This window comes from Anas platyrhynchos, chromosome 2 (genome assembly GCF_047663525.1).
Source record: "Anas platyrhynchos isolate ZD024472 breed Pekin duck chromosome 2, IASCAAS_PekinDuck_T2T, whole genome shotgun sequence".
NCBI classification, from domain to species: Eukaryota; Metazoa; Chordata; class Aves; order Anseriformes; family Anatidae; genus Anas; species Anas platyrhynchos.
This window is the reverse complement of record NC_092588.1, coordinates 97,603,194-97,618,059: the sequence shown is the minus strand read 5'-3', so window position 1 is coordinate 97,618,059 and position 14,866 is coordinate 97,603,194. Positions and strand designations below refer to the sequence as shown.

The 14,866-nt window shown below is 40.5% G+C and overlaps 1 protein-coding gene across 3 annotated transcripts in view; it reads left to right on the top strand.

Moving 5' to 3' along the window:
* NPSR1 (neuropeptide S receptor 1) overlaps positions 1-14,866 on the top strand; it is a 59,089-nt gene that overhangs the window by 34,154 nt on the left and 10,069 nt on the right. For 2 of the 3 annotated variants that reach the window (XM_021268672.4, XM_021268673.4), the window contains exons 3-5: positions 5,644-5,747; positions 6,271-6,364; positions 11,423-11,624. In XM_021268672.4, coding sequence (XP_021124347.1) covers positions 5,644-5,747; positions 6,271-6,364; positions 11,423-11,624 — 400 coding nt within the window. The remainder of the gene's footprint in view (positions 1-5,643; positions 5,748-6,270; positions 6,365-11,422; positions 11,625-14,866) is intronic. The other variant, XM_027451421.3, reaches the window with a different exon arrangement.

Genomic DNA, 14,866 nt, shown 5'->3' with positions numbered 1-14,866 from the left:
ATTACATGAAAAGAGGAATGAAATTTCAGCAAGAGGCACTAGCTACTGGCTTCACCAAAAAGTCATAGATCTCCACATCCACCTTAAAAGGACAGCTCTCATGAGGGGGAAGAAAGATCAACTTGTGGCTGAAATGACATGTGGAGCATTTTAACCCATGGCAGCTTACCAACAATCTGCTCCCCACTTCTGATAGGAAAAACATTCAGCATCTCTAAGGGAAATGACTTAAGGGAAGAGTGGTGTCAGCAGTAATAATCAAATGATGGAGGAATTTTCTTGCAGCCTCACTAGCACAGAATTTTGTTTTAAACTCTTTGGTTGTAATGAAAGAAATATCCCGAAGTCTGCACAAGGTATATCCCTTGGGCAATGCCATCAATTCAATGAATTTCTATAAAAAGATTAACTGGGACAGTTGTAACATGTCCGTATTCCCATGCTAGATTGCTAATTACCTCCATTTGTTTTCCATAATGGACTTCTATCTCAGTGGAGGTTTTCTTGCTATGAAAATTTGTCTCACTCAAAATGATAGCAAACCTGCATTCAAATTTGTCCCTCCAAGGGCAGTGCTGTATTTTCACATTTTTATACTCCTCAGGCACACGAGGCAGTGCCCAACACACAAGCACATGCAACCACCTCATAAATCAAGTGGCTCCCACACTCAAATGCAAAGAGGCAAGGTCTCACATTCAGTTATACTCAGAAAAATCCAAATGGATTTTACTGACTACAAGAGAGACTTGGGTAAGAACAGGTCTTTAGGATTTTCACAGCTGGTTTCAGCACCTGCCAAATTTCTCAGATGCTGCAGCACTATGTTCAGTGTGGTTCAGCCTCATCGAGGAACAACAGTCTGCTTCTTGGTCTTTTTAATAATTGCTGGTTAAAAGCTGCTTTTAGAAACACTGGCAGATTCATAAAGCTGGTACAAATTGTGCCTTGGAGGACTGGCTGTGGCCATGGTGGTGATGGGAAGGAGAGAGCTGAGGGGCTGCAGACCTGCCTGGTGTGTGCGAAACCCCACAGCCACTTTTTCTTCCCTCTGTACCCCAGGCAAATCCATTTCTGCTCCCTGCTTGCCTCCCTCTACTTTTTCTCATTACTGAAGTCTCATGGAATTTTTCTTTTAAATCATGTTTTTGGAAACTCCACCTCCTCTCAACAGCAAACGGCTACTGTCCCCATCACATTAGTGCTGTTATCTTCTCTTTAGCAAGGAAACATTCTGTCTGCATAATTTTGTGACTACACTTTTGGATCATGTTAAAAGTCCCAAATTATCACTTGCTGGTATTTTTTATTTTCCATCAAAAGAGGATATATGTCATTAATTGATTTTTCTCCTGTTTTTCTAAGGAATTAAATGAACCTGTAGTCACACTCTTGCCTAGAATTGCATGCAGAGAACCACAGTACAAACAACAGCTCTAGGTAAAAAAAAAAGTATTAAGAAAACAGTGGCAATGACAAACTCACACATAGTTATGAATGAAGGCTGACCACTGCTGTTTTTAGGAAAGAGGTTGGTGTCCTTCGGCCTGGGAAATGAAAGATCAATAAGAGAACACAGGTACCTAAGGAGCAAGCTACCAGCTCAGTGGGGATCAGTGAGAAAATTATCAGCAACAGGGACACTGAGATTTAGGATGAAGTATTGGCTACATTGGTTCCTGATACCCAGCTTTGACCATTTTGGATGTCAGTGATGTACCCCAGTGACATATCTTGAGATGAACTTGTGATCTGCTGAGACCACATAAGTGAAATAGCTGACGTCTAAACACTAACCTGTAGCAAAAGCACTTAACATGATAGATAAGGATTTTCCAGACATCATGATCATGACTGTAATTGCGTCTGAGATGATACGTGGGTGAGGAGGACTCATCCACCGGTGACTAAAGCTCTGCTGGCAATTCATGATCTGTGTCTCAGATGTATAGCACTGGCAGATTTAGGCTGTGTGTGAAGGCTAAAGCAATGCTGTGAAGGTATGGAAAATATGAAGCCTAATTATCATGGCTGTGATGACCCATAAGAATAATTTCCAGCACATTCATTGCCTAAACCACTAATAAAATGGGTAGTTGTAGTACTGCAGGGAGGAGGACACAGAAAGCAAGAAAAGGATGAATGGCACATTTAGGGCCAGAAGCGAATACGGTGCTTTTATCAGTGGAGCTCACATGTATGCTTGGTATAGGGGTAATCAGTTAGCTGGGTAGAGAGTGAATAATAGAGGTGTTAGAGAAAATGATAGGGCAAAAGTGGCCCAGTACTTGGTAGTGCAGAGGGCATGAGGATGTTATGTGGGAGCATGTTTCCATAATTAAAGGGAATTGAGAACTCGGACTAATTTGGTGTGCGTGCACAGATGGCTGCATCTGCTTTGGCACACAAAAGTGCGCTGTGCCCGGGGACATGTACTCTGCCAAGTGCCCACCGAGCGCTTCCCAGAGAATCGGAAACCCAGCACAAAGTGTTCTGAAATGACACCACTGGATGTGAGGAGCTTCAGCTGACAGCACAAAGCAGCTGGGAAGTTTAAACCTTGCTTAAAAAGCCTCTGCAGTCACCTGAAAGCCCCGCTCAAGAGCTCTAAAGGGAAAGAGAGTTTTGAGTTGTCTTTAAAGTACTTAAGTCTATCGCTATTACACTGGCAGCTGCTGCAGTGCAGCTGGATCAGATCTGTAGAGTGAAGGAGATGGAGCTGACATCCACACTGCATGCAGGGGGTTCACTTCAGCAGGGTAATTCCCCCTGTAGTCTCAATGCTGGCTGGCAGCTGCATGGCATGTGAGGTGGAGAGCACCTTCAGGCATCATTTGTAAGTGAAAGCTCATTCACTTGCTCCATGAAATGAGCCAGAGAAGTAGGGACCGCCTGCAGTTTAAAACACACTCAGGATGCAAACTGAACAGCTGCGATAGGCATTAGCTGGAAGTGAGATTTTGGGCAGCATCACAGCCAGCCTCCCAGAGGTCTCCCAGAGACCACCAGGATGCCAGCCCTTCATGCATCTCCAAGGCACTTCCCAAGTGCGTCAGAAAGGGACAACAAAACGCTGGTGAGAAGAGAGAGGTGAGAAGACAGCCTTCCCTTCTGCCTCCCTGTTCCCTAGCGAGCGCTGAGATGGGAAGGTGGAAGAGCAGACTGCTTATCCTCCTCCTCCCCAGGGGAGCTGAGCCCCCATTTACTGCCTGCTTGGCAGATGCTCAGACTGTCAAAAACTGGGGGATATCCTGAGGTGAACTTCTATTGATGTGTATTACTTTGAACTGATGAATATTTCATTACTGGAGAGAAAGAATATGAATCAATAATTCAGGAGTAAGGAGAGGGAAAGAGCTGAGTTTGAACCACTGCTAGAGAATACATTTCACTTTAAAATGCTTCCCCTTTAAAACCCTGTGGTTTCTTCAAAAGACCACCTTAATTACAGACACCTACATCTACAGACACCAATAAAATCTTAAATCCAGTAATACTCATTAGAGAAGCAACCATCCCTTGCCCCCATGACTCTAATCAATGAGCAAAATTTAAGATATGGTTTCAAAACAGGATTTTCTGCTGCCTTTAGCAGGTGTGAGAATTGAGAACGTGGAAATGCTGGTTGGAGGGAACTTCTGGAGGTCATCCTTGACCCAGCCTCCTGCTGGAGGCAGGGGAAGAGAGAAGGGAGAGAAAATGGCATTAGGAAATCCTGGGAGAGGAAAGAAAAAACAACAGTTAATTGAAAGATATTGAAATAATTGCCATAAGATAAAGCCACGAGTAGGGAAATATTGTGTTCACTTGCATCAGCAATAATATTTCTGCTCTTATTTCATTTTAAATTAAGAGTGCATGAAAAAGGAGATGAAGGATTACTGATACAGGAAAAAATAAAATCTTAGTTTTCCAATGAAGCAAAACAGATCATTGCTTCTAAAGCATTAAGTTGAGATCTCAATTTCCAGTTATAAGTGTGAATTTCTGGAATTTCAAAGGGATTAAAATAGACACATTTTGGCAAAACCACACCTGTTTGCGTGAAAATACTGGTTCAAACAATTAACTATTTGAAAAAAAAATTGAAAAAAAAGTTTTGAAATTTTTGAAATGTATGGTTTCCAAAAACATACATTTCAAACCAAAATGCTCTGATATGAGGATTAATTATAATATATAATTATATAAAACTTTACAGACAGTTCTCAAATGTGCAAAATGGTGGTATCAGAATGAAACATTTTACCTCACTGCTCTTTTTTTTTTTTTTATGTGGATTGAAGCTATTTTGTTTTGTTTTGTTTTCCTCACAAATTGCACAAAATATTTTCCCAGCCTGCGCCTTTCCTTTGTGTTAACTTGTCCAAGAAGAGGAACGTGTTGTGTTACTGTAAGCAGCACAACATTACACTGATGCACCATTGTGTCTATGTATAGCACTCAAAACATTTATCCTGTCCTAAAGGGAAAGAGATTTTATTATTCTGCTTTTAAGTACAAGACTTAATATTGCCAATATGCACAAGAGCAATAACAGCTTTTGCAATCCCTTTGTACAACTTGCATTGCTGTAAGCGCTCATTTGTTCAATAAGTAGCAGAACAAAGACTGGAATATCTCCTCTGATCTCCTTAAACAATTAAAGGTGGCCTGAGGTGTGTTCATTTTGGTGCATGAGGACTGCAGGAGAAGTACAGACATAAGTAGGTTAACTTTAAGCTGACAGGGTGGGCTTAGTTATTAAATAATTAAGTTTGCAAATAAAATCCTTACAAAACTCCAACTAATTTCAGCAGCATTGGATTTCACCCTGGGTGCTTTCACATAGGGTACATATTTCTTTTTGCATCGAAATAAAAAGTGAAGGAAAACAGACATTAGGTAGTTCAATATTTGGTACAGCTGAGAACAAGCCCATACACTTATGCACTAGCTTACAGCTTCCCAATGTCATACTTTATCCACTCCTCATGGAAAAGCTCAGGGGTCTTAGCAGGAGGCGGTGAGCTAGAAGAACATATATCTGGTATGCTGCAGGATCAAGCCCTCCACATCTTTGTGGAAAGACCTGCAACATGTAGGTATACAGGGGAGTAGTGCCCATGGGTGATTTGTTATGTAGTTCCACTCACAAAAAGCAAGTCGCTATTTAAGGGTGAACTGATCTCAGTTAATTTTAGGCATCTTCAGTAGACATGCCAGTGTAGACCAGGATCCACACCCAGCCTAGTGCTGTTGAAGCCCTCTCAGACAGTCACTTCATTCTTTTATAAGCAATGGAAAGAAAAAGGCACTTTTGGTGTGCAGCTCATCTGGCCTGCTTTAAATGCCAGCCATCCCGAGCCACAACCCCAGTGGCAGTGACAAGTCCTCCCCTGACTGCACCACAACCACAGCTGCAGGCTCTGACACTTACACCAGTCTCACTTTGTCTATCCAAATGGATAGGCTTCAAATTAAGAGAATGAGACCAAAAACAGCACCAAACTTCCAGTTCTTTCTCTGGTTTTCCCAGATCCTTGAGCATCCCCCTCAAGGCTGGGGGAGCTGCTATTTCCCAAGGGTCCTCCCTGCCTCCATGACTAAACTGCACCTTGTGTGCATTTCTTTTCACATAGTTTCGGTGGCTTTCCTTTGCAGATTCATTCACGGGACTCATAAACATAATGACCGACATCATCTGGCGCTACACGGGAGATTTCATGGCTCCTGATATCATTTGCAGAGTTGTCCGCTACTTACAGGTACAGGAACCACATGGTCCGCTGTACACCCAAGCTCACATGGCTTTGTGTCCCCACAGCAATAAAACCAAACAAAATGCTGTACAGACATTTTGCTAGCATCAGAAACGCTGAATGCTAAAGATATTCATTTAAAATTTAAACATTATTATTTAAAATATATTAAATCCTTTAAATTTTGTAGACCAGAAAAATATTGAGGTGAAAATATCTCTCCTCTCCTCTCCTCTCCTCTCCTCTCCTCTCCTCTCCTCTCCTCTCCTCTCCTCTCCTCTCCTCTCCTCTCCTCTCCTCTCCTCTCCTCTCCTCTCCTCTCCTCTCCTCTCCTCTCCTCTCCTCTCCTCTCCTCTCCTCTCCTCTCCTCTCCTCTCCTCTCCTCTCCTCTCCTCTCCTCTCCTTTTTATTTTTTTTTCCCATAAAAGCTTTCATATATTCCTACAATATCCCTAGATCAGTGTTATAGCTGGTGTTATTTTCTGCAATAAATGTGTCTCGTTTCTGTCTTCTATACCTTCTGCCCCAGGTGGTCCTCCTGTATGCTTCAACGTATGTCCTCGTGTCACTAAGCATAGACCGGTATCATGCCATAGTTTATCCAATGAAGTTCATGCAAGGAGGTAGGAGAATTTCCATGCCTTGCTGTTGCTGTGGATAGTATTGGCTAGTTTCATTTTACTAGGAAAGTTTTCAAAATTATTAACCTTGTGCCATGAATTATTTATTCCTGCTGTAGCAATATTTGGACTCTGCTACATTTCTCCAAATGGCAAAAGAGTTGTGGCTTCAATATGTATAAAGCTGCACTTAGCCCTCAGCAGTTTTTTATAAGCTTTGTGTTAGTGAAGAATGAAATGACATTTTAAAAACTACAGGGGTTTCGTTATCTTCCAGCATTTTGAGGAAAGTATTATGGGCAAAAAGGTATCCCTTGTACAGCTAGACTGTCTCTAGGAGATACAACTATATTACCTATTTATTCACGTGAAAAAAAAAATTAAAAAATTGGATAGAGGCTATATAGTATTGAGAATTGATATGACTGCAATAAGAGAACTTTAAAAATTATAGCAAATAAGTTAGGATATTTTTCTGTTTTAAAATTCCATCTGTTATTTTTGCAGCACTCAAATACACCTTGTCTGCTTAGCAATACAATTTAAAGAATGTGAGTTCTTTCCTACAGAGCTTAAAGTCTGAATTTAAGAATGCTGCACTGAGTGAAAAATATTAATAGCAGGTGAGGTGGAAGGGGTACAGTTACGAGAGCCATGGTGGCTCGAAGATGCATTGCAATCAGACAGAAATATTATTTTTTTTTCTGAGTAATGATGACTTTTGACAGTCTGCTCTATTCAGGGGATCAGAATAATGGTCCTCTTTGGCCTTAAAAATCTATGAATCCATCACAGCCCAGGCAGTGGTGCAGCTCTGGCAGATTCTAAGGCCTGAAAACTTCAAATACTTGAGTGAAGTTCAACCTAATATTCCCCAGCATGTGGACTGACTTTTTCAAAGCGGGGAGGATTGATACCAAGTTTTTATATCAGTGGGCTTTTGGATGCAATTTGCTCTGCAGCTCCCACAGCCTTGGGAGCTGCATAAACCACCTGAAACACTGGCTGCTGGCCGAGCAGGGCTAGCTACCGGACAGACTCACTGTTATTTCTTCTTCAGGCACAGGAGAAAAGTAACGTTGTTAAACTACTTCCTGGGCTTAGTAAAGAATTTTTTCAGTACATTTTGCCAACCATTTTGATGTTGATCCATGAACTTTTGTTGTTGTCGCTGCCATGGAAAATTTGGTAAAGGTTAAAGAACAAATTGCATGCAATAGCTCTTTTTCTTTTTCCCGTATTTGAAGAGGGTTTTCTTCTCCATCAGACTCTTCCTACACTTGGTGGGATGCAATCCTCAGAGATCGCAAACCTCATCCTGCCCCACTACAGCGCAGGTCACTCTTTCTGTGCCCCATGGTGTGCAAAAATGCTCTTTGCACTATTCCTCCAGCCAAAGATACCTGGTCAACATGGGGCGTACAGGAGCTGAGCAAAGGGATAATAAGCCTAGGAGGATTAACAAGCATGCCTTCTTCCCTTTATCACCTTTACTGGAGCCCAAGTGGTTCAGGGTGATTTGCTAAGATCTGGCATGCCAGGAAGCAAGAGGGGACTTGATGAGCACCGTCTGCCTCCAGCAGGGCTGGTGCCACCAACAGATGTCTTTCATGGAGCGAAGATCATGCAGCTACCTGCCTATCTTCAATGGGAAAAAGGAGGCAGTGGTAAATGCAGAAGAATGATCTAAGAAGGCATATGTACCACAGAGACTTCTTGAAATATATGTTTATATACACTAGCCTTTTGCACCTGGCTGTTCCTAGCAGAGGTGCCATGTGTGCAGCTCTCAGGTGTCTTGCAAATGGAGAACAAAAAGAGTTACAAGACTTTGTCATTGGTAATGATGCAAAGAAATGCTAAAAACCATTCTGAGTCAACTAGTAGAAAATGACACTTGTATATTCTGTCCAAAACCAAATACTCATCCCCCAAAAGCCTTCAGTCAAGAAACAAAAGAGTTGTTTCTCTTTACTCTGTTTAGAAATAATGTAACCTTGAAATATCATTTCAGGGAAAAAAAAAAAAAAGTCCATCGTTTTGTTTAGAAAATGTCAAAAAATTTTAAATACATACACGTGTTTAATTACTAGCCATGAGTTATTTTATAAAAAACATTTCAATGACGTATTTTTCTTGGCTTCTAAGGAGATAAAATGGTTAAATATTTTATACTCACTTTGCAAATACATACATGACCACAGAAAGCACAGGATAGGGAAGAACTATAGTTTCTAATTCCAACACTTGTATTGTACAAGGCATCTTGTTCAACAATAAAGAAGCTCGTTAAAATAAATAAATAAATCAAGATCGAAGAGTAAAGAAAGTGAGAAGTTATGGCAGAAGACATTTCATATACTGAAAAGATATACATAAGTAGTGTGCAAGCTAACAAGCAGGAGACAACAGAACTGCTTAAATAAAAGAACCCAAATAGGTAGAAACTGTCCCTTGCACAGCTTTGGGGTGCGAACGCTCCAGTCCACTAGATCATTGAGATCATAACTCTCTCCAGACTTAAAAACTAATTTTAAAATAGCACTTTCTTGGTGAAAGGATTGCAGCAGGGTGGCAGTAGGAAGAAAAACTCCCCCCAGAAGGTGCTTCTCCTCCACATGGAGCTGAGAACAGACAGATGTGCATAAAAAACACTGCTGCAATATACAGATGGAAGAAGCAAAAGGGAAGGGGACATGAACAGGCCCATTAGGAGAGTCAGTACAAGAGCTTGTGACAGATTCCTGCTAATGCTGGATGTTCATCTTGACCATTCCAGCAATGAAAACGCTCCATATAAAGAGCAATATTATGTTTAGAGGAAAATACTGACAGGGGTGAATAGAATATCATACAGAATATTATATAGAATATTATACAGAATATTAGAAAGCTGATATTTATTTGATTCCATCTATAACTTATTCTATCTATAACTTATATAACCCTAGTTACAGAATTTGCTAGCACTTGGAACATACTAGAGCATTTGCAAAAATAAAATAAAAATAAAAATAATAATAATTAAAAAAAAAAAAACTGCTTATGAGGCAGATGATTAACATTAACCCAATAAAAAAAAATCTATCCTTATGCTACCAGTAGCCTGTAAAGCCCTTTAGACTAGCAAGGTGATTTTCTACCAAATACAAATAATGTTTTAAAAAAAGAATAAATGAACATTGCAGCTAAAGTTTTACAAAACATGTAGATAAAATAACGCTCTTGCCAAGCACAAATTGCCCACTTCACTTCAAATTAAGGGTGCAGCTACACAGTGCAAAAAATAAGGTATGTTATCCACGAATGACCTTTCCCCCTTATAAATGGACACTTGGGCCCTATTGAGGCTTGTAGCATGTTGTTTAAGTAGCTTCCTCACCACCTAAAAGCATTTTCTCCCAGGAGATATTTTGTGAAGCTCTTAATATTCCTCTTGTGAAGTTTATTCTGTTATGCTTTGGGAAACTTTATGGTTCTCCTCTGCTTGTGCAATATTTATAGACTTAATCTAACCCTCTCCCTTATGTGGATGTCATCAAAGTTCCCTTAAGCCCTGGATTAGCAAGACCATATTTTGCTGAATGTGGGTAGCATTTAAGATGAGCAGGATAAATTCATATTTGCAAGTGATGTTTTATAAAGCATAAAATTACTTTTTGAATGCTTCTCCCACATGCTTTTATATTGCTCTTTCAGCTTCAAGGAGAAAAGATGTTCTTCTTGATATGCATAATTTAAAATGATTTTCTATTTTCACACACAACTCCAGGTATTTTTTAGACAAGAAGGACAATAAAATATTTTAGCACCAAAGCTTCCCAAATCAAAAACTTGTCCCCATATGTTTCTCTAGCAATATGACTCAAGGAGGGGTGAATAACTGCTGATGAGAATCACTGGTGATCCATAGATCAGCCACTCCTCTCCATACTTTTCAGTTAGAGCTACAAGGATTTTACCTATGCATATTTGTCAAAATTAAATATTCAGGGCTCTTTGCTCCAACATGTTGATTTTTACAAAATTCCATAGGAGCCACTGGGCATCATTTGGTTTTCTACCAGTTTTCTCTATTTGGCAGTAGAGGAGGACAGAAGAAAGGTGGAAACAATAACCCAAATCTACCAGGTATTTTGGGATCCCTGAACTTCCATTCCTCACCATGAAGTCCAGCAGGATCTCTTAGTGGATGGCTGTTGCGGCAGACAAAGCAGGGCTGAGCACTCAAGCACTAGCCCACAATCCTGTTTCTCTGTTGCATGGTTAGCTGCCCACCCTTGGTGTGGTTGGGCTTGTGTCCATCAACTGGAGCTGGGTTTGGTCCCCACTGTGCCATCGGGAACTGCAGGACATGCCTGGGCTCTCCAGCATCACTTCTCCTTGGGGCAGTAGAGTTTCAGCCGGGGTCAAGAGCAGATGGCTGTGCAGTTTTGTTTCCACCCTAAACAGATGCGTTTTCTATATCCTGAGAGGGAATATTTTTTGAGTTTTCTCTCTACAAGGTACATCAATACGTTAATTTTCCATTCCAAGGAGGACCTTTCACCCCTCCAGTATATCCAGTACACTCCAACCCAGGTATATTTTAAGTAGCCCTTCCTGGTCTCAACCTTCCTCAGTTACCTGTAGCACAAAGGCTCCTTCTTTTCCATCTGTCTTCATACTGACCTCTGTTTTGCTGTGCCCAGGTACAAATGTGCATCAGGGCAGGCTTGACATCCCCTGCACTCATTCATAAAGTTGCCTTGGTGGCCAAGAGGAATATTTTACTTCTCATGTTTCTGACTTGCTGACCCTCACCCATGCCTTTCACATAGCATTTCAGATTCAATGGGCCCAAAGAATATTGAAAAAAAATGATAACTAAATGACTTTTTACCATAAGAAAGAAATGAACCCCCACACTCCCTTGCACTCTTCTCAGCACCAACTGGCTTGACTGAAAACACCTTTCTTCACACGGTCTCTGCTCCTCCCCACCTTTCTCTCAGTTCTGCTTCAAAGGGACAGCCTCATTGGCAACCCCAATAACACTGTCTGTTTGAATCTGTTGAACAGAAAGACAGGCGAAAGTTCTTATTGGAGTGGCCTGGAGCCTCTCTTTCCTGTTTTCGATTCCGACTCTGATTATTTTTGGGAAACGGCAGCTCTCCAATGGGGAAGTGCAGTGCTGGGCTCTCTGGCCCGATGACTCCTACTGGATACCCTACATGACGGTGGTTGCTTTCCTGGTGTACTTCATTCCTCTGATCATTATCAGGTAAGCCTGCTGGTGGGAGTGCATGGTGAAAGCTGTCAAGCATGCAATTGTCCTAATGCTTTATTTTCACTCATTCATTATGGTTTCATTTCAACACCTGCCTTATAGCGGCTTCGGTTTGCATCATGTAATGCACGGGCCGCTGTGCTTGCCCTGGGTGCTCTCCATGCAGTATTAATAGTTGGGAACATTCTTTCTGAACAAGGATTGAATCTCTAAGTATGTCCACTTATCTCTACAGCTTCAGGCTTGAAATACATTTTTGAAATTATCTTGAAATATCTTGAAATATATCTTTATAAATACAGTATGAATATCTAGCTATTATGACAAAACATCATTTTAATAAAAGAACAGAAACCACACTTAGACTAATTAAACTGAAATTAACTTAAAGTGCTCTCAAGTTTCATAGTACTAAAAGAGTGTTTCTTCATCGGGGTCAGAAAGAAATCCCTAAACATCTGAAGCTGTCAAACACTGCTAAAATACAAAGAAATTAAATTCTTCACATTCTGTAATGGGAAATTTGAACAAAGGTGATCTGCAGCAGAATCTCCTTTTAAACTGAGCTCATCCTATATCCCAAACTGTGCTTGGTGATCAATGAATTTATTGCCTTCCTCTCAGGTGCTGCCATTAGCCAACATTAAACAAAAATGATCTAGCCCTGAGGAGCTACAGGTTGGAACGAGCAGACAAAAACTCCCGTGGAAGGGGAGTGCAGCTTTGTAACTAACAGCCTTGAAAGGCTGCTGGTGGCAGTAATTTGTGCTCCCACTGAAGACATATTCATCACCTCTCTTTCCCTTATGTTCTCTTTCAGTAGCAAGATTCCGATAGAATTTCTTCATGTCAATCTCTTCTTCTTACTGGTAAAGGTGACTTGCTGGGACTCCTTTTTTTTTCTGCCTTCTTTTTTGGTGACACCTTTTTTTTGGTGACAACTACTTGGGCTATGAGAGAGAAGCTCTGTTTGCATGCTTGTCAGACATCTCTCTTGATAATTCTGCTTTTCCAGTGGGTCTGAGACTCCCAGCATGAGTCTCATGGAATCATCTAGGTTAGAAAAGACCTTCAAGATCACCAAGTCTCTATTAGATTCTTGCTCATTAACACTTCAGGTGGGAGCAGGGGGGATGCTGGTCTTTTCTAGGTGATGACAGGACAAGCTACATAAGGTAAATATTAAAAACTGTTCCATGGTTTTAGTTCCTTTCCAGTTGGGTGATACCTTTAAGTTTTGTGAAGTTTAATCATAGAGATTAATTTCTGCAGCTTCTAACAGAAACAAATTTATCGCTGATAGAACCAAAAACATGGGAACAAGGAAATTATGGTGCTTGAATTCATCTACCTGACTTTTTAGTATGGTTTCAACATTGACCAGTGTTGCTCCATAAAGAGAAGGGATGACTTCTATATTTTGCTTATAATGCATCAGTTTGCTAAACTTTCCATTTTTGTGCAGAATCCACAAAGAACAAGGTCATTAAAATTTCTCCTTAAAGAAATGGCATCATAGAATAGAGAAAAACAGCTTCTAGGTTATCCAATTGCTCTTTGTTCTTAGACAGGATCATTTCTCTGTATTTTTTTTTTCCTGTATCTTAAAGCCTGACTTGTTCTAAATAAACCAAAAAGTATTCTTGGGAATAAGTAAAAATATGGGTGAATCTGCAGCCTGTTACTGCGGGCAGAAAGAATAAACACAAACACACACCCAAACTCTAATGGTAAAAGCAATAATGCCAGAAAACTTTGAGGCTGGCTATTATTTCTGGAGGAGATTTGTTTTGAAATTTTTAAACAGTTAGCGAGCAGGAAATTATACCTAGCATCTTAAGTGTTTCAGGGAAAAGGCCAGCAGCCTGACAACTTATCTATCATTCCACAGATGTGTAAAACATCTCTTTCATACTCAGACTTACAGATCCATACATTTTCTATGACAGCCAACCCTTCTTTAAATGGAGTATAAAAGCGCCTTTTTTTTTTTTTTGCTAGTGACAGGCAAGCTACGTAGCAACATTTTTTTGCTGACATTACACTCCCTCTCCTCCCTGCCAGAAATGTGTGACTTTTTCATAAGATTGCCCTGACAGCTGAGAGACAAACAAAACATCCTAAAATTTCTGCAGCTTTAACCTTAAGTGACTTCCACATGAGAAGGTTATTGCAGGGCAGGAACCTCAAACACTGACCTCAGGGTCATGGGGCAGAGCCTGCTCCTGGTTCAAACACGTCTCTGATTCAGGGTACACCAGCACAGGCTTTCCCACCTCCCTTCCAGCAAGAAGAAAAATTTTTGACAGGTCTTAAGTGGTGCTGGGTACTAGGAGAACGGAAGCAGGTGGGCCATGGAAGGATGCTTTATGGCCATTTATTTGTTGTCAATTATATTATGTCCTTCAGAATAGAGAGGAATTTCTACAGCCATAGAAAAAGAGGATGATCATCAGATGATCATCAGCAGAAGCATTGTGAACAAATACCACACAGTTTAGAAAGAAGTGGCTATTTTTAAAACCATGTTTTCAAGTTTTGGATATCCAAGCATACAAGTAAAGGTTGCAACATCCCATCTGACACATCTCAGGACTGCTGTTAATGCAGCCTCAAGAGACATCACATATTTCTTTAAAATCATTTGTCAGTCCAGAGGTTTAAAACTGATCCACCTAATATGACTGCAGCATATAAATATTCTGATGTGCAGTTTGCAGCTAAAGAGCAGCAGGAACTGACATTAATGTCTGCAGGGACTCCATTTCTCTGCAAAAGCCCAGTTCCACCACATACCTCCAGATGCTCTTTCAGACTGGTCTCAAACTAGACACGGTTTCAGAGGGGTGAGCAAGAGAGAGGACAGACACAATGTCTGGATGTAGCGGATATGCATCAGTCTGTTGAAAGATTAATTATACAAATGAGAGGTGTTATTTAGTCAAGAGAGGAAGGCATTTTGTGGTTTCTGAATTTAGTGGTCTTTAGATGAAGATGTTACAAAGAATAAAGCTGTAATGTGACAATGGAGAGATGATCCACAAATGTGCAACTGAAAAGTCAAGTAACAGTTTCTAAGAAGCAGGTTTATTCATATTAAATTAATATATAAAATGAATTCATATATGAAATATTAATTTATTGTGAATAAGGCAGCAGTCAAGTACTTAGTGAGGAAGCAAAGCTTTACAGTGCAGGCTCTACACCTTTTCTGCAATAACTCGATTTGCTTACAC